Below are 25,071 nucleotides of genomic sequence, written 5' to 3'. Positions count from 1 at the left end.
GCACGGTAGGGGGCGCCAGGAGAGAACATGGCCGCTCCTAGGACCTCGCCCCATGACAGACTCCAAATGGGCAAATTCATCCATTTCAGAGACTCAGTCTGGCAGGCACTTTTAGAACATCCCTACAGGATTGTGCTGTGAATAAAATACAGTTGGAATCTGCTGTGTTTTTGCCCTCTTTCTCCTTTTCTTACAATTGCCCCACAGTAACAGCAGTCACCCAGACTACTGGAGAACCAGATTTTAATCCCCACCTTTGAAGAAATTCCTCCCACAATCAAGTTCCTCAGCTCCTCAGTCCACTTCAAGCTGACTTCACTATCTGGTTCCCTTAGTTCATCAAAATGTGCATTTTTTAAATTGAGAACCTTTTTAAAATACGTTTCATTTTTTGCATGATAATTAGTAAGTAGATTATTAAAAATGAATATTTAAAACCTGAATGGTATTTTTGTTTTAGGATGGTATTTTTGTTTTTGCCAGCTATGCTACTTGCTTGTTTTTTTGCATTTCTCTCATCTTGAACAATCAACATAGTTTGTTCTGTGTCATCTGGTTACTTTTCACTGACCACTTTCATTTTCATATTCACATACCTTAGAACAGTGGTTTTCAACCTGTGGCCCACAGACCTCTGGGAGTCCTCAGACTATGTCTAAGGAGTCTGCAAAAGATTAATATGATCAATCAAAAGTATGTTAATACCCACACTTACGATTCAGAGGGGTCCGCACCTCTATTTGAAATTTCCAAAGGGGTCCTCACCTCCATTCAAAAGTTTTTAGGGGTATGCAAATAAAAAAAAGCTGAAAACCACTGCCTTAGAACAGTGAAAATAAGTTTTAGCTTAAAGCTCAAGTTTTATGTATATGTTTTACCAATATTAAATACACCAGATAAAGTTTTCCTTTATCTTTTAATTTTTTAAAGGTATAACTCTCAAATTTACTTGTAGGCTTTACAGTCCAAATATTGTAATATGTTACTGTGTGAGAGCCTGGAAGAGAAAATAAAATGACAATAGCATATGAAGCTAAAGCATCTGTTTCCATTGTTCAAGAAAGCAGAAATGCAAAATAAGACACTTGTATAGATTCTTGAGTCAGAAAAACGGTAAGCATGTACTAAACCCCATTGACACCAATTAGAGGCACTGATTTCACTGGGACTAGGCCTGATTTATTTAAAATTAAGTATGTGTGTCAGTACTGAAGTAAACTGGAGCCATTAAATTTCATGAGCCATAGATATTTAATGTAGCTTTACTGTTATTAATCTAAGATAGATGAATAACTATATTAATAATAATTATACTAATAACATTTATATTATTTGTCACTTATTTTAATGCCTGATTCATTACAGGTGGCATCAGCTTGGGCTGATCCAGGACCTGGCATAAGCAGGTGGCAGAAAACACATGTCCCAGGTATTGTGCATGGGGGTGGTCCAGCACAGCAAACAAGGCAGCACTAGGTGCTGGATAAAAAATTGGATCCAGCCTAGAGGCCGTAAGTTTGACACCCCTAATCAAGAATAAGTGTGTACTTGCCTGGCCAGCATACCTGTCTGGCCAGCATGTAGCCAACAGAGCATACTCAGGCGATATGGATACATTTATTTATCCATGTTGCAAAGGAAGTAGAATTACTATCTTCATGGGATGACGAGGGATCCAAGGGATGACAAGGTCGAACGGTCACAAACTCCTGCAAGACCGTTTCAGGCTGGACATAAGGAAGAATTTCTTTACTGTCCGAGTCCCCAAGGTCTGGAACAGTCTGCCAGCGGAGGTGGTTCAAGCACCTACATTGAACACCTTCAGCTGCAGGGGGCTGGACTCGATGATCTCCCGAGGTCCCTTCCAGCCCTAATGTCTATGAAATCTATGAAATCTATGTAAGCTCACAAACACTACTTTACGGAGCTACAAAGCTCTCTCTCTCACACACACACACACACACACACACACACACACACAGAGAAACAGAGTACAGGCAGTCCTCGGATTTACAACACAATTGGTTCGTGAAAACTGTATCTTAAGTCGAAATGTTGTAACTTGGAACAAATTTTCTCATAAGAAGCAATGTTATAAATGGGGGATTGGTTCCTAAACCAAGGCCCAACACCCTATTTTCACCAAAAATACCCCAGAATTTTGTACTCGATCAATCACAGATAAGTAATATAGCTACTTTACTGTATTTATATTGTAAAAGCAATCATATTGATTTGGAAGGACATCTTTGAGGTGACTTTGCTGGACTTGTTGAAGGGCTCTTGGTTGGACTTCTTGGCATCACATCGGATCAAGCATTGTAAAGTCGTAACTGACGTCAGAAAGTTGAAACGGTGTCAATTTATATATGTTGTAAGTGCGAAACGTTGTAACTGGAAGCGCTGGAAGTCGAGGACTGCCTCCCACGGGGTGCATCTACACAAGATGTCTACTACACAGTTGACTAATTAGCTGCACAGTAAACATCTTAATGTCTATATATGCACCCCTGTTAGTCTGGAATAAACTAATTTACTCTGCAGTGGGATAGTACAAGTTTATATATACAAGTACTATCCTGCTGCAGAGTAAAAAGCTCCGCAGCAGTGGACATCTAGATGCTGCTTGGTTGGCTGGGGTACAAGGGTGCTTCAGTGTTGGGGGCTGCCTCTTGGCGAGCCCTGCACTGAAGCTTCCTTGTGCCCCAGCCAGCTCCTCTGCATCAGGCTGAGCTAGGGAGAGCAGCCCCGGGCGTAGAGGTTCACCTGCCAGCTGGGGCTGCTCCACCCAGGCTCCACATGCTGCACCTCAATAAACTGTGGAGCTTTATTGCTCCAGAGTTAATTGCTCCCTGGCATATGTTCAGATAGTGGGCCTAGGAGCAATTAACTCCAGAGGAATAAGATCTGCAGTTTATTCAGGTGCCAGAATTGCACATGTAGATGTACCCAGGGTGTCTATTTAAAAGTAATACAGGAGTTACTTCTTTGAGCAAGCAGTCATTTCTTGATATAAAGGTGTCCAGTACACCTAAGTATTGATTTGATTTCCTGGCCATTTTCTTTAGAGAATGCACTCTTCCTTTCTGTTAACAAAATAGGCTACTAGAGGAATAAAGATCTTTTTTTTTTACTCATTCCTGTTTCTTTAAAAAAAAAAACTGTTGACGTTAATAGTGCTTTAGACTGACAGATTGATATGTACCTGACTAGGAGCAACATGACCTAGCAAAACACTTCTGTATTAATAAGACATAAAGTCATACCATTTATCATCTAGTATTGCAGGCACACAAATTAGAGAACAGCTTGCTAGGTTATACTGTAGTCTTATTATTTTGTTTCTGTCGTCGCTGCAGAACAGATAGCTTTGAAACCTTCCTGTGTTCCACTGTGACAGAAGAATGTTCATGTCATGACGACCTGACTGAGTTGCTCAGTTGCGCACTGCGCTGACTCAGGAGCCTTAAGTGCTCCTAACCAATTTGCAAAGCAGCAGACTGTCCTAAATCAAAGGAAGGAAAACTCTACAAAGATATAGCCGCTAGCAATCACCACAGGTGTAAGTCTTCCAGCACTGCAACCAAAATGTGAAACCCTGGGATTAATTTATTGGGCAAAATTGGGGAGCATACATTTTGTTTAAGGTACAGTACATTTTGTTCTGTGTAAATTTATTTTTCCATCTGTATTAGTAATAGTTTCATGATGAGCATTTTGCAATATTAAAGGGACACCACCAAAATACTAATATTTCTGCTACTGTTCCTATTCATACCCTCCCTCATTTTCAGCTCCTGTTGCTAGAACAGCACTTTGAAATGTTGTACCTGAATATTTTTTCATTGCTAATTTTTCACATTTTTAAAATTTTATGCATTAGATGCATTTTTCTGCACCTTGTCTATCCTCTTCATCGTTTATTCTGTTTGAGTGAGTGGCTTTTTCTCACCAAAAAGGGGGGAGTAAGAGGCACTTTTAAAACAAAAAAACAGAAAACTTTTATTTTAAACAGACACTAATTTAGCTTTACAACAGGGAGCTTAGAGAGACGCGTTTTAACTTGAAATGATGAGATCTCATCTTCATGGTGTTTTTTTTTAATCACCAAAGCATTGCCTTAAATAATATAATGATGTGTTATTTTCTGATTTAATGCGGTTTTAAAGACAATTATAAACAGAAGTTAACTCTTATTTGAATGAATGCCTTGCAACAAAGTAACTGTATCTGGAGATTTATTTGCTATTATAGCTCAGCAGGAATTTCATCCCAACAGGATCCCGAATCATTTAGAATCTTTCCACAGGTTTTTGTCTTCTCTGTGTAGGATTATCCATATTTTTCAGAGGAGCGGGAATCTAGGAAAGAAAATCCATTAAGGAGTTGGTTCTTCCCTAACAGTCTATTGGAGGGGCAGGGTTTGATCCCTCTTCTTGAGTGACTCAGAAGCTGAAAAGTCTCAAAATCTGGTGGATTGTGTAAGTATCTATGAATAGTGATGGACAACTTTTGTATCCAAAGTGTTTTTGGACCCTGAAACATCCCCTTTCCTCAACTGGTTTGCACCACTAATATACCCCCAGGTTGTAGCATCCTTTCCTATGAATGTTTTTGACACTGGATGAGGAATAGCATACACCCCCAACTCATCTGTTTATCTCTTGGCCTACGTGTCTCTAGCTTTTGCTATTTGTATGCCCTTCAGACCTTTCAGGTGTCCTCTGTCCATAGGGCTGAGGTAGATTCTCTGGAAGGAACCAAAACCCTTGTTAACGTGGGGGTGAGAAGATGTGTGAATTCATGCTCTTCTGCTTTCATGGAGCTAGGAGAAGGGATGGCTGAGACTTGTATTACCATGGGAACATTTTCCACTAATCTACCAGCTGCTACTTCAGCCTTCCTTTCCTAGCACTGATTTTCTCCATTCAGCTTCTTCCTGCTGCTTAACAAGCTCAGAGCATTTAATGCATGTAGTTCTTTTTAAGAGAGTTTGAAGGTGGTCTCTGGAAGAGCTGCTTTTATCAAAAGCCAGGAGCTGATCAAAGCAGCATGGAAAAGCTGAACTGAGGACAGAACAGAACTGCTTGACTGGCTAGAGGGTCAGGGATCTGGGCTAGACATAAAGCACTTTAGTTAAACTACAGTGAACACTGCTGATAAGGGGTTTCTCTCCAGAGTAACACCTGCACAGTTTGTGAGATCCTGAAGGAAAATCAAAGAAATCTGCATTAGAATGCATTGTTTCCTGCAGGAAGGAGTGCCAAAGCATTTACAGGATGCTATTGCCTAAATGTATTTATTGCCATATCATATATTAGGGTTAGCCTGCAGCATTATTACAATACTGGACTATCCCCCAGCTCTGTATTTTGTTAAAGGAATGGCCCCTTGATGTGCTCTTAGGCAATCACAGAATTAAAGAGTGAAACATATGACTGGCTGTTCATGGTTAGGACACTCACTCTTGGAAGGAAAAAACAAATCCATTTACACAGAGTTCTAGCCAAGAGGAAGTTTTCAGCAAAAAACAAACTGTTAGAAAGTTAGAGTTCAGAAACAAACAGGAAGAAATGGAATACCCAAACACCAATAAATGTTCCGTTAAAGTCTGCCAGCTAAGTTTATACTCAACTCCATTGTCCTTCTCCTTCTACCACTGCTCGTTATGCTTCATCTTTGTTAGAGTTTTGTAACTTCTGTGAGGATTACTTCCAGAACTCAGATAATTTAGGCAAAGTTGATGGAGTGTTTAACTTTTGGGATAGGCAAAATTGGAGATTTAAACTGGGTAGATTGTCCATAAGCATGGCTCTTATGGCTCGTGTAACTGCAGTAAATTCAGGGCAAGTTGCCACTTTCTTTAGGCATCTAAAATAAGTTATAATCTCCCCATCAGAATTTCTAATATGGATTGAGCATATGATTAACTCTTAAATTGAGAACCTACACTTTCTGAAACTAGTACACTACATGATTTCTTGCTGAGGGCTTGTGATTTAGATCAGTTTGGTCTTTGTGTAGTAGGAATTTATTATATAATAGTAGTGATTAAAATTGGTAAAACATTTCCCCCCCAAACTGATTTAAATATCAAATTTCCAGCATCATAACTCAAAATTATTTGTTTTATTGGCTTCAAACTTTCCAAATAAATTCACCTCTGGTTTAGGTGTAGATATGAGCAATTTTATCCTAAGAAGACTTTGTTTTTTAAATTATAAAATTAAGTTTTTCTTTTCAAAGGCGGCAAACTAAGTGTTAAAGCAGAAGCTGTTTTTCATTGTTCACAGTTAACAGCATCTGGTTGTCAACTGGAGTTTTCTCTTTCTCTGGAGAAGTAGAGCACAGGCTGCTGCGTAAATTCTTCTACACTGAACTTCAAGTGTGCTTCAGTCCAGACCTGCAGACTTAAGGCAGTGATGATATCTTTTACATCTTTCATGGCCTTATTGCTTGCTGGCATTTCCCAGTATTTTAGCTAAGTTTTCTACATTGGTTATTGGTAGAGCTGGTCAGTACATGGGGATTTGGTCCTGTAAACAAATTAGATGATAATGAAGCATTTATTGTTTTTCTCAACCTTTTCTTGTAGGGATTTTAAGGTTTCCACTGAAACTTCCACTCTTCCCAAAATTTTATTTTTCACAACTGAACATTTAAGCTCCCACACCCCTTAAGATGTTGATTTTATGCTGAAATTCTTTATATGCCCAAAATGGGGGAAAAATCATAATGAAAATGAATCCTTGTATCTTTGTGATTTGTTCTGTATGTTGTTTTCTAGAGAAGCTAGTTCCTAGCAGCTCTTCATTGAGATGGTTGAAAATTAGTTTGCCCAAATCTGGTTTTACATTCTCTTGGACTTTGGGGAGATTTCCAAAGGCAAAAAAGCAGTTGGGCATGCAATGAATGCAATCATTTCTCATCAGAATTTTAGCTTTTATTACAAAGTGCTGTATAATTAATGTCTGTACAACACACCAATATTAATAAATAAATTAGCATAGTTTTCTCACTTTGGAAATGGGTGAGAGAATTTATTTCAACGATGGGTTTAAAAATAGTTTGATTTTTAATCCAAAATTGCCAGAAAACCTAGTGGACCCATGAGCTCTTTTCTAGTGTGCTTGAAAGCTTGGACCTTTTCTTTCTGAATTCCTGTTATGAGACTTTGTTGGTTGGAAATATGAGAGCGCCATGGTCTTCATAGCCTATTATTTTCCAGGACCAAAATAAATTAGATAAAAATAACATGCAACAGAAAAAGAAAACGGCATCTGTCTAGTTGTCTTACCATATATACATTTTTAATAGAAACAGTAGCAAAACTGATTTTGGCTGGATTGTGAGGGGAGGTTTATTTTCTCTATGTCCTGTTATCCAGTTTAATCAGCGTCTCTGCATTTAATTGTGAGTTAGTTTCTACACTGATTATTAGGAAACAATTAAGTATTATTTGATATGGTGTTGTAGATAATATTTCTGATCTGCTTCCACTGGAGATATGTGGGCTCAAAATTGTGATTACAGAAAATAGTATTGTAGGATTCATGACCAAAATAACTAGGCTAGGATGACTGCAGTTGAAGTTAAACCTTTAATGTTGCTTTTAATATTGTGATGTTCAGATAGGGACTAGTGAATTGCCCATAAACTCTCTCCCATGTGGAAAAGGAGATCTTCTGGTGGTGAGATTCTTTTATTCTTTTAGAGCAAATTGCTAGGCTGGAGTTTTGGATGTTTTCAGCACAATATATAAGAGACTACAGTTACTACTTTTACTAATACTAATGATTAGAATTCATAGATTTCATAGATATTTGGGCTAGAAGGGACCCCGGAGGATCACTGAGTCCAGCCCCCTGCCCCAGGGGCAGGAAGTCAGCAGGGATTATAGGATCACCAGAGAAAAGCAGCTTGAGGGTTTTCATTCCTCATTAGAGAGAAACCAAACTGAATATTTTGAGGTGAAATGTATATGTATATTGATTTGGGGCTGGGATGTGGGAGACATACTCCAGTCCCTGGTCTGATTAAGTTTTTCATCTCAGATAATTTCAAATTACCCTTGAATTTGGTCTCCCTCATACCATGGCAGTAGCCTACATAACATACTTCTCTGTCTTTCTTTCTCTTTCTGTATCTCCGCTACTTTTCTTTCTCAAAATATTTTCTGATAAAAGCTATATGAAAACAAATACAGCTTCAATAAAAAAGCATATTTTGCTGGTATTTCATTTAATCAAAAATATTCTGACCTGCTCAATATGTATATAAAAATATATAGCCCTGTAAAAGCAAAAAAAAACCCACAGTGAAGTTGTTAATATAGTTTTTACAGTACTTCAATAAGAGCCTCCTTTTTCCTGCAAATAATCACTGTAATTTTATATATTCTTATATGAATACCATTTTATTATCATGCAGTATTTAATGTGAAGATTGTTGAACTGGCATGCTTATCAGACTCCAACTAGAATTTTGCAATCAATGCCTATTATATAATTTTCAACTTCTCCCCATTTTTCATATAATTCAGTGCTCATTAAAGGTACCAATAGGTATCCCTGGATGATGGCTACATGGTGCAGGTACAGAAAAGAGTGTGGAAATACAGCTTATTTACACCCTATTTCTCAGTCCTGGTTTAAAGAACCATCTTTAGCAGTGGAAGTGCCCATTCATACCTTCTTGCCTCCATTAAGTCAACAAGGAAACCAACTAATTAATGCCCTTGATGGTGTTTTTAGTGATGTGGACAGCGATTCACAACTAAATTAAGCTAACTAATTCTTTTGCATAAGGCATGTATCAGATGTAATACAGTAATTAATAGATCCTTGAGATAGTCCTAATTCTTTTCCAGAGCAGAAGAAATGTACAATAACAATTTCCCCCTTTCTGGGCAATTTAACAAGCCTTTTTGCCGGGGTAGCTGTGTTGGTATGGCATAAGCTACAACTCATAGTTAATACTGAATGTTTTAAAGAGACAGTGGGTGCATCTACATGTGCATATTAAGGTGAAGCAATAAACTTCGGTGCACAGAGTGCTAGAGTTTATTGCTCCTGGGCACTGCATTTACATGTGCAGAGAAGCTGACATGCTGTAAATCCTCTCCTGACTCCCATTTACCTCCTGACAGCTTCTTGGTGTACCCATGTTCTGAGACAGGGCTTTTCAACTTTGTTTAATAAGTGTACCCCCAGTGGCCCCCTTTTTAATAAGTGTACCCCCAGGGGAGGGAGTGGTGGTGAGCGGCTGGACGCTGGGTGGGGTGGCTGGGGGTGGCGAAGCAGCAGCAATGCGGCATTTGTGCAGCCCTGCTCTCACCCTAGCCCGGCTCTGCTCCTGTGAGGCAGTGGCACAGGGTGGGGGTGCTCTGTCCCCACCCCCCCCATGTACCCCCTGGGACCTTTCAAAGTACTTCCAGGGGTACACGTACCCCCAGTTGACAACCCCTGAGTTAGGCTATTTGACTGAGATATGAAGGATGAAGTTCAAAGCCTTGCTTCAATAACTATTTAATTAGGTATGCAAAGGCACTGCTCTAAGAAGGAGACATTGTAGAAGACTTATTCCCAGAATAGCAAATATCCATGCAGTCAAGGAACTTCCTTGGGCTGCGGGATGCAGGTTCAAGTGCCAGCTCTGCCATTCTCCTGTATCCTAGGTTCTTGCTTTCTGGGGGGCCAGATCTTCTCTTTCTCTCATTTTGACCAGAAATTCCTTCATGGACCTGAGGAAGACATCCCCATGAAATGTTCCTCAGCCTGGCTGTGTTGCAGCAAAATATTTTGGTTGTGTGGCAAAAAAAGTTTAATAAAAAAATGCCTGAGTTGTTCTGCTTCTGGTCCTCCAGGTTAGGAATGTATAGTTTCATAGTTTCTAGAGTCGGAAGGGACCTGAGCAGATCATCGAGTCCGACCCCCTGCCATGGCAGCAAAGAGTATTGGGGTCAAACGACCCCAGAAAGGTGTACATCTAGCCTCCTCTTACAGACTCCCAGGGTAGGAGCCAGCACCACTTCTCTTGGAAGTTGGTTCCAGATCCTAGCTGCCCTGACCATGAAGTAGCGCCTCCTGATATCTAGCTTAAATCTACCCTCTGCCAGCTTGTGACCATTATTCCTGGTCACTCCTGGTAGTGCACAGGGGAACAGGGGCTTCCCTAGTGCCTGCTGGTCGCCTCTGACTAGTTTGTAACAGGCAACTAGATCCCCCCCTTAGCCTTCTCTTGTGGAGGCTGAACAGGTTCAGGTCCCTTAGCCTCTCCTCATAGGGTCTGCCCTGCTGCCCCCAATTATGTGAGTGGCCCTCCTCTGGACCCTCTCCATGTTGTCCCCATCCCTCTTGAAGTGCGGCACCCAGAACTGGATGCAGTACTCCAGCTGCGGCCTGACCAGTGTGGCATAGAGGGGGAGGATCACCTCCTTGGACCTGCTTGAGGTGCATCTGTGGATGCATGACAAGGTGTGGTTGGCCTTTTTGACTGCATCCCCACACTGCCGGCCCATGTTCATCTTGGAGTCAATGGTGACTCCAAGATCCTTTTCTGCCTCTGTACTGACGAGAAGGGAGTTACCCAACCTGTAGGTATGGTGCCGCATGTTCCTCCCCAGGTGCATCACCTTGCACTTGTCAGTGTTGTTGGTATGTTTGAAAACAAGAGAACCAGAAGGCAAATAAAAACAACACATCTGCTGGGAAATGACATCTGCTCGGAGGGCAGTACAACAGTGCATACACAATCCAGAAAGTTTTTGGAGAGTGTTGCGGACAACATCCTGGTGCAAGTGTTGGAGAGGCCATCTAGGTGCCATGCTCTTTTTGACCTGCTGCTCACAAACATGGACAAATTGGTGGGGAACGTAGAAGTGGATGGCAACTTGGGTAGCAGCAACCATGAGATGATTGAGGTCAGGATCCTGAGGAAAGAAAGGATGGAGGGCAGCAGAGTAAGGACCCTGGACTTCAGAAAAGCAGACTTTGACTCGCTCAGGGAACTCATGGGCAGGATCCTCTGGGAGGCCAGTCTGAGGGGGAGAGGAGTTCAGGATAGAAGTTGTACTTTACAGAAACTTTACTTAACTATCCCAGTGCAGAGGAAGACTAGCAAGTATGGCAGAAGACCAGCTTGGCCCTTCACTGGGCTAAAACACAAAAAGGAAGCTTACAAGAAGTAGAAACTTGGACAAATGGCTAGGAAGAGTATTGCTTGGTCATACAGGGATGAAATCAGGAAGGGCAGAGCACAATTGGAGTTGCAGCTAGCAGGGGATGTGAAGGATTATGAAAAGGGTTTCTACAAGTGTGACAGTAACAAAAGGAGGATTAGGGAATGTGTGGGTCCCTTACTGAATGGGGGAGGCTACCTAGTGAGAGACTATGCAGAAATGGCTGAAGTACCCAATGTCTTTTTTACCTCAGTCTTCACAGACAAGGTCAAATACCAGACTACTGCACCCAGCAGCACAGTTTGGGGAGGAGGTGAGCATCCAACAGTGGTGAAGGGACAGGTTAGGGTCTATTTAGAAAATCTGGACCTATACAAGTCCATGGGGCTGGACACAGTGTACCAAAGGATGCTGAGGGAGTTGGTCAATATGATTGCAGAACCATTGGCCATTATCTTTGAAAACTCGTGGTGGTAAGGAGAGGTCCTGGGTGGTTGGAAAAGGGCACATATAGTGGCCATCTTTAAAAAAAGGAAGAGGGAGGATCCAGGGAACTACAAACTGGTCAACCTTATATCAGTCCCTGGAAACAACATGGAGCAGGTCCTCAAGGAATCCATTTCTAAGCACTTGGAGAAGGTGATTAGGAAGAGTCTGCATGGATTCACCAAGGGCAAGTCATGGCTGACTAATCTGATTGACTTCTATGCCATAATGACTCACAGAGCAATAGCTCTGTGGATGTGGGCAGACCAGTGGGTGTGAATTTAGCAAGTCTTTTGATACCAGTCTCCCACAACATTCTTGCAAGCAAACTAAGGAATTAGAGGTTGGATGACTGTACTGTAAGATGAATAGAAAACTGGCTGAATCGTTGCACTCACTGAGTAGTAATCAATGGTTCACTGTCTAGTTGGCCGTGGAGTGTTCTAGGGGTCAGTCCTGGGGCTGGGTTTTTTCAATATCTTCATCAGTGACCTAGAAGATGGGATGGAGTGCACCCCTCAGCAAGTTTGCTGATGACACCAAGCAAGGTTTTAGAGAGACTTTGACAAATTTGAGGATTGGACCAAAATAAATCTCATGAGGTTCCATAAAGACAAGTGAAAGGTCCTCCACTTAAGAAGGAACAATCCCACGCACAGGTACAGGCTGGGGAACATCTGGCTAAGCAGTAGCTCTACAGAAAAGGTCCTGAGGGTTACACTGGACACTAAGCTAGATATGAGCCAACAGTGTGCCCTTGTTGCAAATAAGGTGAGCAGCATACTTGGTTGCATATGTAGAAGTGTTCCAGTATATTGAAGGAAATGATTATTCCTCTCTATTTGGCATGGATGAGACCATGCCTGGAGTACCATGTCCAGTTTTGGGTCCCCCACTACAGAAAGGATGTGTACAAATTGGAAAGAGTCCAGTGAAGGGCAGTGAAAATGGGTAGAAGGCTGGGGAACATGACTTCTGAGGACAGCTGAGGGAACTGGTCTTATTTAGTTTGGAGATGAGACGATGGAGTGGGGATTTTGTAGCAACTTTCAACTACCTGAAGGGTGGTTCCAAAGAGGATGGAGCTAGACTGTTTTCAGTGGTGACAGATGACAGAACAAGGAGCAATGGTCTCAAGTTGCAGCAAGGGAATTTTAGGTTATACAGTAGGAAAAACTTTCTCATAAGGAGGGTAGGAAAGCCCTGGAACGGGATATCCAGAGAGGTTGTGGAATGTCTATCCTCGGAAGTTTTTATGACCTGGCTAGACAAAGCCTTGGCAGGGATAATCTACTTGGAGATGGTTCTGCTTTGAGCAGGGGGTTGGACTAGGTGACCTCTTGAGGTCCCTTCCAGCCCAAAAAAGCTCATATATATATTCCTCCCCAAGTGATCCATTAAAATGTGTGTTGAATCTCATACTATAATAGTATTTATTTATATTTGTTTATAATTTTATTATAAAATATATATATTTTTATTATAAATAAATAAAAGAAGCCAGTCTTCAGGTAGACTGCACCAAGCTGCAGTCTTTGGTGCAGCTTCAGAATCATGGTGGTGCTCCCCTATTGTTGGAGCACTCTGATTGGCTGTTTCCATCAGCCAATCAGTGTGTGAATAAAGTGTTACGCACAGACAGACAGACAGAAAGACAGACTTAGGATTTTATAATATTACAATTATAAAACTTAATTCATAGTAATACATTTTAAGGCCAGAAGAAAGCAATAGATCATCTTGTCTGACCTCTTGTGTTTCACGGGCTATTACATTTCACTTAGTTATCCATGTCCTGAGCCTAGTATCTTGTGTTTGATTATATCTTCCATAAAGACATCCAGTTTTGATTTGAAGACAGTAAGAGATGGACACTGTACCAGTTCCATTAGGAATTTATTCCAGTGGTTGATCTCAGTCACTATGAAAGCCTTATTTCTAATTTTAGATTTGTTTAATCTTCTAGCCATTTCTTCTTGTTCTGCTTTCCTTTGCTAGATTAAAGAATCTTTCAGTATTTTTTCCTCATTGAGGTATTGATACATTACAGCTGACCTCTCAGTCTTCTTTTTGATAAGCAAAACAATGTGCTCCTTCACTGTAAGGCATTTTCTCAACTTTTGAATAATGTGTGTGGATGTGCGTGTGTCTCATTCATACTCTCTTTAACATACGCACATTTTAGGAAATAGGCATGGGGAAGGAACTCAAGAGTTCATAGCCACCCAGTACTTTCCCTGATCTCAAAGCAGGATTAACAATACTTAAATCATTCTTGACAGTGATTTCTCTACCCTCCTCTTAAAACCCTCCAGTGATGGAAATACAAGCACCGTCTATTGCAATGCTGTATTCAAATTTCAGTCTCACCACTACTATATTCAGAGGTACAATTAACTCCCTATTTGTGCTCGCTATTCCCCTATTTTTCCTCAGCATCACACTGGGAGTTTCCTGTTAAGCTAATTTCCTAGGGCTCCTAAATAATTTTTGAAGGATTTCCAGGATCCAGTCACCTTCTGTTAGCATGACCTGCATTCTTTGTATGTATATAGGTAGAGATGTATGAATTTGCATTTTCTATTAAAATGTGTTTTTTTTAAATGAGCCCAGCTTACCAAGCAATCCAGATAACTTTATATATTTGCCCAATCTTCATAATTATTTATTATTTGCTGATTGTTATGCTATCTACAGATTTTATAAGCAGCGATTTTATAGTCGTTTCCAGGTCATTGCTAAACTAAAGGGTTGAATAATATTGGACCTAATACTGATGCCTGAGGGACCCGTCTAGAAACACCTTGATTGACTAAAGATTTTCATTTGACAACTACTTTTGAGATCTCCCAGTGAGTCCTTTTAACAAATACTTTGTGGATATTCTATAATTTTTTAATCAGAATGACTTGCAATACTAAGTTAAATGCCTTACAAAAGTATAAGCAGAGACTTTTGTGAAATCACTGCTTTACATATACTAAATCTATTATTGCTATTGTTAGTATTATTACTGCTATTGTTATTGCTATTGTTGTTGTTATTTAGATTTATATCCGACTCTATCCAGAGGGGCTCAGAGTGGCTTACAATAAATGACGACAACAGTAAATTCCCCAAATAGAACCCAAAACAAAGAAACTCCACATCATACCACCCACTCCTGCTACTTTGCCTAAGAAAAAACCCTCTGGCAAATAGCAGCCCTGATTCATATTGAGGTATAATTAACTTCCTCCTGTTCCCCATCCCTCCATGCCAGACACCATTCCAATCTGATAAACTCAAGCATTAATTACCTTCATCTACTAAACTTGTAATTTCAGAAGGAATAAAACCAGCATTTTTTGGCAAAAACCTATTTTCCAGGAAGCCATTTTGACAGGCAGCAATTATATTCTCATTCTTTAACATTATATTAATCTAATCCCATATTTTATTCATTATTTTGTCTAGAATTGACATCAGGTTAATTGACCTGTAATAGCTTGGATCTTAACACTTGCTATTTTTTTACGTTGGCAAAATATAGGCACTCTTTCATTGTTTTGTCAGTCTCTCTAATCATTCCATGATTTATTAAAAATTAACTTTAGCAGTTTAGAAATTTCATGAGGTGGGTTTTCTATTAATTTTGTAGTGCTTTGAGATACAAGCTGAATCTGGACCTGTTGTTTTTCCATGATGTTTAAGGTTCTCCTGAGTCACTAATGGATTGGAGCATTCTTCTTCTTCATATTATAGTAGCATATTAGTAGCTGGTAGACTCTTAGAAGATAGTAGCTTCTTTCTTTCCAAATATGGAAGTGAAATATTTATCGAACTCTTGTGCCTTTTGTGCATCATTATTAACAAAGTTACCATGTTTATCTACTAAGAACATACCACTTCCAGCATTTCTTTTTCCCTCATATATATAAAATGTATGTGTACTTTCTTTATCCTTGCCAATAGGGGATTTTACTATTTTTTATCTCTTTTCTGCTTTGTATAACTTCTGATTTATATCAATTGCTATTTGATTTAATATTCATAGTCATTGTAGTTCTTGGCCTACCTAGCCAAACTCAAACACTGCAATTACCTTCCCAAAGTCTCAGTTCCAGATCTCCAAATCATGGTTAGGGGTCTATCAAGACTGCTGGCAGATTTCACCAATTGGTGATGATGGGTGGGGCCATTTGATGAACAGACCTGACAGCCAATCAGTGGCGAGAGGTGGGGCACAGCCATCTTGCTGTGCCGGCAGTTTTGATTCCCCCTTCTTTCCCCAGCAGGCTTCATGGTTAGGCTACAGCAGCCACAAAAACTGCTGGCTCCCCAGAGGGAGAAAGCATTTTATTTTTGGTTAGGTTTTTTTTTTTCCAGGGAGCCTGCCAAAAATGTGAACCCCCACACTTTTTTGCAGAGCTTGCACTACTTTATGGGGCCTGTGAAAATCACAAAACAATGATTTTGGTGAGTCCCTAGTCATAGTACAAGTTAAGGTGAAAGTAATGTAAATATTTACATTACATAATAGGCAGAGGCCCTGGTCAGAGTTAGAGCCCCTGTGCTGCTGGGTCTGTGAGGTTTGAATTTCTCTTTTGTTGATGCTACTAGTCATGTGATTGTAGTTGATGCCTCCCATCTTAGACGCTTGGGGGTAGATTCTGTTCCACTTTATGTGCGAAAATGACACTTACCTGGCCATGCAACTGCCTTTTTTGTACATGCAGAATATATTTCCATGAGCTTTGCAAAGTAACGCTAACAGCTTATTTCTCCAAGGTCTGGATAAGGATAAAGAATTGAACTTGAACTTGAGTTTCATGAATCAGCTCCACCACCACAGCTAGATTACACAAACATTCTGGTCATTTACAGGAATTCTGGTCCTTAGGGCCAGAGGATGGCGTGGAATTGACATAGAACTCTTGCAACTGCTTCCTGTTTCAGGGGAGGCTCCTCTCTTGTGTAATGTGCTAGTTATCTTTACACATGTGAATTGTGTAGTTTTGTGATCTCCCACTCCCTGGGTAAGGGCTTTAACTACTAATTTATTGTTTTCTGAAGTGGGAGGGTTTTGTTGTCATCACTTTTCTACACTATCAAATGGGTACTAGTCATGATTTTCCTATATCTAGCATTAGAGGAAGTTACATGCCTTGGGTGAGGGGGGGAAGTAGGGTGTAAAATCTATATAAGTAGCCTGAAATGCTGCTTAGCAGCTAACTGTAGCCATGTAAGAACTCCTGACTTGTCCAAAGGTAGAGTTGGATTTGGGCTATAGACTCCAACAGATAATAGTGGCTCTACCACCCTGATTCCTTGGGGTTTGTCTATATCAAGACAGCTTTTGTGGAGTGCAGGACTGTCTTCCTGAATCTGCTGATGTGCTCCTGAACTACAAATTTGTCTATGAGGCTACTCTAGGCTTGTCCCCAGCATCTGCTCTTGAACCTTTGGTTCCTGGGTCTACTAAGAGTGCTAGGGATATATATAAAACAGCCTCATGTAAAAACTTACAGCTCTAGAATGCATTATCGGGCTCAGATGGGTTGCGCTCAGCCCTGTTCTCCCCACTACCATATGTTGACCCGGCATAAACAAGCCTGGAAAAGCACAGGCCCAGGGGGTGACCTAGTGGCCTTATAAGTATATAAGGGGTGTGCATCAGGATCTGTTCACCAGAGCTCCCCAAGGGATGACAAGGTCAAATGGTCACAAACTCCTCCAAGACCATTTTAGGCTGGACATAAGGAGAAACTTCTTTACTGTCCAAGCCCCCAAGGCCTGGAATAGACTCCCTCCAGATGTGGTGCAAGCACCTACTTCTGAACTCTATTAAGAAACATTTGGATGCCTATCTTGCTGGGATCCTTTAACCCTAGCTGACTTCCTGCTCCTGGGGCAGGGGGCTGGATTTGATGATCTTCCGAGGTCCCTTCCAGCCCTAATATCTATGAAATCTGTGAAAGCCCTTAGTTTGTTTGTGTTCATGATGATGGAGGTAGGATTTTTGCATCCTCAGTTGGCTGGCTCTGGAAGTGTTTTGCCAATATTTTTTTATTCCATTTAACATCTCTTTGTTTTTCAAAGACAGAATAAAAACTGGAATAGCAGATGCTAATACTGCAGGGGGGCATTTATAAACTGGAAGAACAGACTATTATCCTATCCAGACAAAGTGGGTACAAACGTCACTAAAGCATAATATGCTATGAACATAAATATGTAAGGGCCTTGTTACACATTAATTTTGGGTACTTCCTGGAGCTTTTAACCCCTGAATTGTCTGAATGTTAACACCTTTAAGTGGTTTAGCACAAGCACTTGTTATGCAACTCAAAGTTATACCACTCTAAATCAAGATTATATATTGATCTGCGCAATCTAGCTCCTATTTTCATTAAGGTGTGGCCACTCCCCACAGAATTGCTGCCCACGCTGAAGGTGTGATTGCAAGCTAGCGTTAATCCAATCAGTATTTGTGCGGCTCACAGTGTAACATGTAACAAGGCCCGAACAAGGCCCAATGTGTCCTTAAAAATCAAACAGGACACAGACATAAAATCTTGGATGAGTACCTTTTGCTCTCCAAGCAGCATATAGCCCTTGATTCCATGTTACTTAAAGCATTTCTGGTGTAGGTCTGGAACATCACAATATTGCATTTGAATTTTTTTGTACATAATATATTTCTTCTTGGCTAAGTCCTAGTCAGTGGGGACTTTGTAATACATCTAATAAATGGATTGCATGTGAATGGAAAAGAAAAAAGCAAACCTTCTGCTCTTTCATATACTTTAAATAGGATTCAGAAGAGGTGAAACGGTTTCCAAGTTCTTGACACATCTATTCCTGGCAGATTGTTCTGCATCAAAGCAATCCCTCTGTTTCTAGTACTGGGCAGTTTTGTGCTTTTTGTTGTGTTTTCTATCTGAACAGTGTGAGAGCTCATCCGTGGGCAGGAGTAAGGTGAGCAGTTCCATCCAGCCTATGAGGATTAGACCCTGTTTTTTACTTAACCCTCTGCAAAGGGGCTGCATAGGCTGCTTGCCATGAGGCATGATTCTTTTTTCTCTCCCATGCTTACTTTTGGGTGGGAGGGCATACTGAGACACGGTTTACTTTGCTCCAGTATCTACAGCCAGCTTTGCTGACCTGAATATAGGCCTAAAAGAGAGAGAGACAGAGAGAGACAGAGAGAGGCAAAACTGTGGCTGTGTCCCTGCCCCCAGCCCTCTTTGCACTTACTCTATAGGACAGGGGTATCTAACTCATCTGGCCCTATAGAATGGATGAGTGGCATAGGGCTGGTCTGTGGGCTAGACTGGTCCCACAAACCCCTTTCCCTTACCCGGCTATCTCCCTTAGCATACTTTATCCAGTGCTTCAGTGGGTCTGGGACCTTTACTGCATGCAGTGTGGATCCATGTGGTGCAGCCCAGGCCCAGCAGCAACTGCACTGCATGCGGTGGCCTCCCCAGACAGACTAAACTGTATGTGGCTCCTGTTCCAGCCACTCCAGGATCTGTGCTACATGGCACAGAGTGGCTGCACAGGGAAGCTGCTTGCTGCTACAAGCTCTTGTGCTGCCCAGGTCACACTTCCCCTGTGTGCACGGGAGCAGTGTGGGCAGCACATAGGGCTGTGCACCCCGCTGCTGCCCTTGCCTGCAGGGGAAGTGTGGCCAGGGCAGCAGGGAGCTCGGAGTGGCAGGCAGCTTTCTGCGCCCCCCACCATGCCCTGCTGCGCTGGGTTCCACACACTGCTCTGCAGAAGCAGTGGCGTGGGCAGCACCGTGGGGGGCATCGCCAGTATATGCTGCCTCCCTGGATCTTGGGGCTGGGAGGGAGCTGGGGCCGGGGCAGGAAGGAAGCAGCTGTTTGCAGCCTCCCAGCTGTAGCTGGCCCAGGTTCTGGGTAGCTGCTGATAGCCACAGAACCTGGGTTTGGGGGCCGGGGGTATAAGCAGGGCTGGGGGGCATAGGCCTTGGGTGGGGGGCAAGGGGCAGCAGGGCTGGGGGCAGGGGCTTTGGATAGGGGGCAAGGGGCACAAGCAGGGCATTCTGCCATATATCTCCTGCCCTTGTTTTGTTTTTCTGGTATGCCGGCACTCTGGCACCTTCCAAGGTAGGCATTGTGGGGGGTTTTCAGCACTCTTGCCAAAAAATGTTGCCTACTCCTGATCTAGCATGTGCAGCTCTGCCATCTAACCCCTGGTGCTGCCCCTAGACTGATCAGGCCCATACTGGGCACAGTGTGCACGTGTGTTGTAAGGCTGGTCGGAGGGCCAGATCTGGTCTGTGGTCTCTTTTTCCTGCCCCTCCCCCTCCCCCAGCATACCTGATCCAGTGGCTGCTCCAGCCTGTCTGGGACCCATGGCTGCCCCTGCCTGCCCCCGCGCGATACTTTAAAAAACCTCCCCAGTGCTCACCGGGTGTTGCTGGGCGGGGGATGATCCCCGCTGTCCCCACTGCCCCATACTGCATGGGGGGCTCTGCCACTAGCCCCCTGACTAACCCCCTTGCTTCCTCAGCCCTGCCACAGGTGTCCTGCACAGGCCAGCTCCGTCCCTTTAAAAAAAAACCCCAAGAAAAACCCGGGACTCACCACTCCTACAGCTGCCTTGGGGCTTTGCGGGCTTGTGCAGAGCCTCCCACATGGTGCAGGGCAGTGGGGGGCACTGCAGATTGTCCCCCACTGGCAGGAGCGGTGAGTCTGGGGCTTTTTTGGGTTTTTTTCTTAAAGGGCCAGAGCTGGCCCAGGCAGGGCACCCGTGGAGGGGCTGGGGGAGTGAGGGGAGGGGTCAGGGGGCTCATGCAGAACCCCCCATGCTGTGTAGGGCAGGGGGGGCAGCGGGGATCGTTCCCCCCCACACAGCATCACCCGCTGAATCGGGGCTTTTTTCCCCCAAGTGCTGGGAGCTGGGGCGGTTGGGGCAGCTATTGCCAGGCTGGGAGAGCGAACACAGGATGGGCCTGGCCTGGCTGATTCGGAGACTCAGCAGTAGCCGAATCGAACCAGGACAGTGATTCGAATCACCGAATCAAAACACTGTCTCCCAAACTGGCAGAATCTGAAGCGAATACTAGTCGCTTTGCACAGGCCTAATGACATTAACTGTTCATTTCAGTGTTATCAGGGTTAAGCCCTGTGTCAATAACATTTTCATAGATTTCATAGATTTTATAGACATTAGGGCTGGAAGGGACCTCGGAAGATCATCGCGTCCAGCCCCACCTTTCCCCCATCCAAAGGGCAGGAAGTCAGTTGGGGTCATAGGATCCCAGCAAATTAAGCATCCAATTTGCTCTTGAAGGTGTTCAATTTTTTCTGACTGGACAGGATCAGATCTTGTGAGTCAGGCCATTTTATCTCTTTATTTAAATAAAGTGATCTGTTTAAAATGGTTGGTGACTGAATGGCATTTGTGAAGGTGAATAGCTGCTTGCAACAAGATGAGTTAATATCTAGTTAATTCCATATTATTTTGTCCCTCTGATGAAACAGCCTGGGGATGGAATTCAACATTTTATAGCTTTCTTAACTGCAGCTACCTTTATCCAAAAAAATAGCTCTGCACCTCCTGTTTCAATCCACCTCTCATTCCCTTCTGGTTACAGTGCCCTCAGCCCAACATTGACAAATTTTCCTCACTGTAACAAACACAGTAGTATTTGGTGTGTCTATGGCTGAAGTAATCCGAAATAGGAGGGGTTGTTCTCACTACACCTCTGAAGGAAGTGGGACGCATTTGTTCCAACAGGGAACTGCCCTGGGTGTTTGGTATGGGAGAGAAATGTGTCTCAGCTTTTATTCTAACCCCAGAACCTCTGTACAGGGGTTCATCTCTCTCTCTTCTATAGTACACCTCAGTTTCACCATCAGCCTTGTTTCTTTATGGAACTCTGCAACAAACATGCTAGGAAACCTGGTAGTCACACCAAATGACAAAGCTAATCTATTTAACGACTTCTTTGCCTCCATTTTCCTGAGCGGGGGCCGGATCAGCGCCCCCCACTGGGTCCCCCTCAGGCCCCAGGGGAGGCACCCCTACGCCAAGGGTCAGTGAGGATCTAGTCAGGGAACTTCTGGAGGGACTGGATGTATTTAAATCAGCTGGTCCGCATGATCTCCACCCCAGAGTGCTGAGGGAATTAGCTGCAGTCATTGCGGGACCCCTGGCACGGCTGTACTAGCACTCGTGGTGCTCTAGCGTGGTGCCAGAGGACTAGAAGAGGGCCAACGTGGTTCCCATCTTCAAAAAAGGGAGGAAGGAGGACCCAGGAAACTATAGGCCAGTTAGTCTTACCTCAATTCTGGGCAAGGGTTTTGAGAGAATTATTCTGGCACATGTCCACGAGGAGCCAGCAGGGGAGATTATGGTTAGGGGCAACCAACATGGGTTCATTAGAGGCAGGTCCTGTCAGACTAACCTGGTGGCCTTCTACGACCAGGTCACCAAATCCTTTGATGCAGGGGTAGCAGTGGACATAATCTTCCTGGACTTTCGGAAGGCCTTTGACACTGTCTCTCACCCTGTTCTCATTAAGAAACTGGGGGACTGTGGTGTCGGCACCCACACAGTCAATTGGTCGCCAACTGGGTGGAGGGCCGCACCCAGAGAGTGGTGGTAGATGGGTCATTTTCGACCTGGAGGGATGTGGGCAGTGGGGTCCCCCAGGGCTCAGTCCTCAGGCCCGCACTGTTCAACATCTTCATCAGTGACTTGGACGAGGGGGTAAAAAGCACCTTGTTCAAATTTGCTGATGACACTAATATGTGGGGGGATGTGGGCATGTTAGAAGGGAGGAATAGGGTGCAGTCAGACCTAGACAGGTTACAGGGGTGGGCAGATGAGAATAGGATGGGATTCAACACTGACAAGTGCAAGGTGCTGCACCTGGGGAGGAAGAACCAGCACCATACCTACAGGCTGGGTCAGTACAGAGGCAGAAAAGGATCTTGGAGTCATCATTGATGCCAAGAGGAACATGGGGCAACAGTGTGGGGATGCAGTCAGGAAGGCCAACTGCACCTTGTCATGCATCCACAGATGCATCTCGAGCAGGTCCAAAGAGGTGATCTTCCCCTGCTATGCGGCACTGGTCAGGCCTCAGCTGGAGTACTGCATCCAGTTCTGGGTGCCTCACTTCAGGAGGGATGTGGACAACGTGGAGAGGGTCCAGAGGAGGACCACTTGCATGATCGGGGGCAGCAGGGCAGGCCTTATGAGGAGCGGCTTTGGGACCTGAACTTGTTCAGCCTCCACAAGAGAAGGCTGAGGGGGGATCTAGTTGCCTCTTACAAACTAGTCAGAGGCGACCAGCAGGCACTGGGGGAGTCCCTGTTCCCCCAAGCACTACAAGGAGTGACCAGGAATAACGGTCACAAGCTGGCAGAGGGTAAATTCAGATTAGACATCAGGAGGCGCTACTTCACGGTCAGTGTGGCTAGGATCTGGAACCAACTTCCAAGCGAAGTGGTGCCGGCTCCTACGTTTAAGACAAGTGTCTTTAAGGCAAGGCTAGACAATCACCTTGCTGGGATTGTTTGACCCCCGTACTCTTCCCTGCCATGGTAGGGGGTCGGACTTAATGATCTGCTCAGGTCCCTTCCGACCCTACCAACTATGAAACTATGACATGGATGCCTCCTGTATATAGCATTATTTTCGACTGATAAAGTTAGCAAGCATATCGTGTGTGTGTGTGTGTGTGTGTGTGCCCACATGTGCATGTGATGGCAACAGTGTGTATGTTTTCTGTATGCTATGTATGCTATGATTCCTTATTGTTTTCCTCTGTGCTTACATTAATGCTGTACAAAACCTTAAAGTGGCGGATAAAATTAAGTAGATACAGTTATTTATATACATGGCAAAACGTGCTATTTAAAGTCACAAAAATGCATCCAAGTGAGACTGGTTTTCAGCATACAGAACTCATTTCCATGTAATGAACAGAAGGTGGTTTTGTTTGTTCAAAGTCATTTTTCTTTTAGTTGAGTGCTTCTGGAGGATGCTTCCCGACAGGCTCATTTCCCAAGCAGTATCCAATGCGGAAAGGGGCGGGGAGGAGGCTGTTTAGTGGTTAGGAATTACAGCCACAAATAGGAAGGGATTCATGCTTTCTATTCACAGTTACTTGAGGAGGGAAAGGATGTGGGGCCCTGGGCAAGAGCTACTTTGTAGTAGAAAGAAGAAAGCCGATACGGCTGTGAGTTAGACCAGCTCTTTGTATTCACAGTGGAAAGCAGGCAATAGTTAAGTATGTGGAAAGTAAACGGCTAAATTAGACTGGTTCATTAAACTACAGATAAGTAAAACCTGTGGTTCTCCCAATAACGCATACAGTTAAATCAAAGAGATAGGTAATCTCATCCTAAAAATATGTTTGCTGTAGGAAATGCACTGCCTACATTTATTTAGAATTTCTTATGAGAAAGAAATTGTTAGCAAAACTTCAGCCACTCCTTTTACCTGGATATAAATTATAACTATATTACTTTGTTGAAAGAGAACAATTAAACTGCTGGTCTAAGCACAATGTTATCACAAAATCTAAATTTTAGGCATATGTTATTATGGGGCATTGAATGGTCAATGCACATGTCCCTAAAACACGTTATAGTATATTGTCTACAAAATATGGAAAACAAAGGTTATTTGACAGATAAAATTGCTGACTATTGAGAATGCATCTCCTAATTTGCTGTATAAAACAGGGAATTGCGAGAATTAATTTTCTAGCAATGTCTTCCAAAAAGGTGTCAGAGTTTGTTGCTTTTCTGCTGAATTACAGAAAGCTGTTACTTAGATAACTTCCTGTAATTTACCAGCAGGATCTGCTTAGTGGCTGCTGCTGTCAATTTTCCTTTTCTTTGCCTTTCTCTGTAGACAATGCAGTACTCCTCTTTCATGAGAAATTTGTGGTTTGCCTTCAGCACAAAGTGATCTGTTAGCTCTGTGAACCAAAACTGAAACTTGTTTCTTATCTCTCTCTCTCTTTATTTTGAAAAGATGGGAAACTCTTACGCTGGACAGCTCAAGACAACAAGATTCGAAGAAGTACTCCATAATTCTATTGAGGCCTCTCTCCGCTCAAACAATTTAGTTCCCAGACCGATCTTTTCTCAGCTGTATTTGGAAGCTGAGCAACAACTTTCTTCGCTAGAAGGTATGAAATATTAGTATTTATATTTCTCCTTAAAGAAAATTATGAACACATTCTTGATTCTTCCAGAGACCAACATGAATATTTCAAGTTAGCATAGAGAAGTACAAAAGTATTTTAATTACGTTGCTCTGCGTTCTGTGAAAAAAACCCACAATATCATTTTATTTGAAGAAAAAAGAAAGATTTTTCAGAAAATAATTATGCAATTCCTTTTATTTTGGCAGAGTAAAGTTTGGCTCCT

General features: G+C 42.8%; 1 protein-coding gene across 3 annotated transcripts in view; it reads left to right on the top strand.

The window, feature by feature from the left end:
* GREB1 (growth regulating estrogen receptor binding 1) overlaps nt 1-25,071 on the top strand; it is a 159,861-nt gene that overhangs the window by 60,794 nt on the left and 73,996 nt on the right. For 2 of the 3 annotated variants that reach the window (XM_090032020.1, XM_090032003.1), the window contains exon 2: nt 24,674-24,830. In XM_090032020.1, the coding sequence (XP_089888146.1) occupies nt 24,674-24,830 (157 nt within the window). Of the gene's footprint in view, nt 1-4,367; nt 4,482-24,673; nt 24,831-25,071 lie in introns of those variants that run through there. The other variant, XM_090032011.1, reaches the window with a different exon arrangement.

The sequence above is a fragment of the Crocodylus siamensis genome, chromosome 1, assembly GCF_052110815.1.
Source record: "Crocodylus siamensis isolate JL-2025a chromosome 1, ASM5211081v1, whole genome shotgun sequence".
NCBI lineage: Eukaryota > Metazoa > Chordata > Crocodylia > Crocodylidae > Crocodylus > Crocodylus siamensis.
This window is presented reverse-complemented; position numbering and strand designations above follow the sequence as displayed.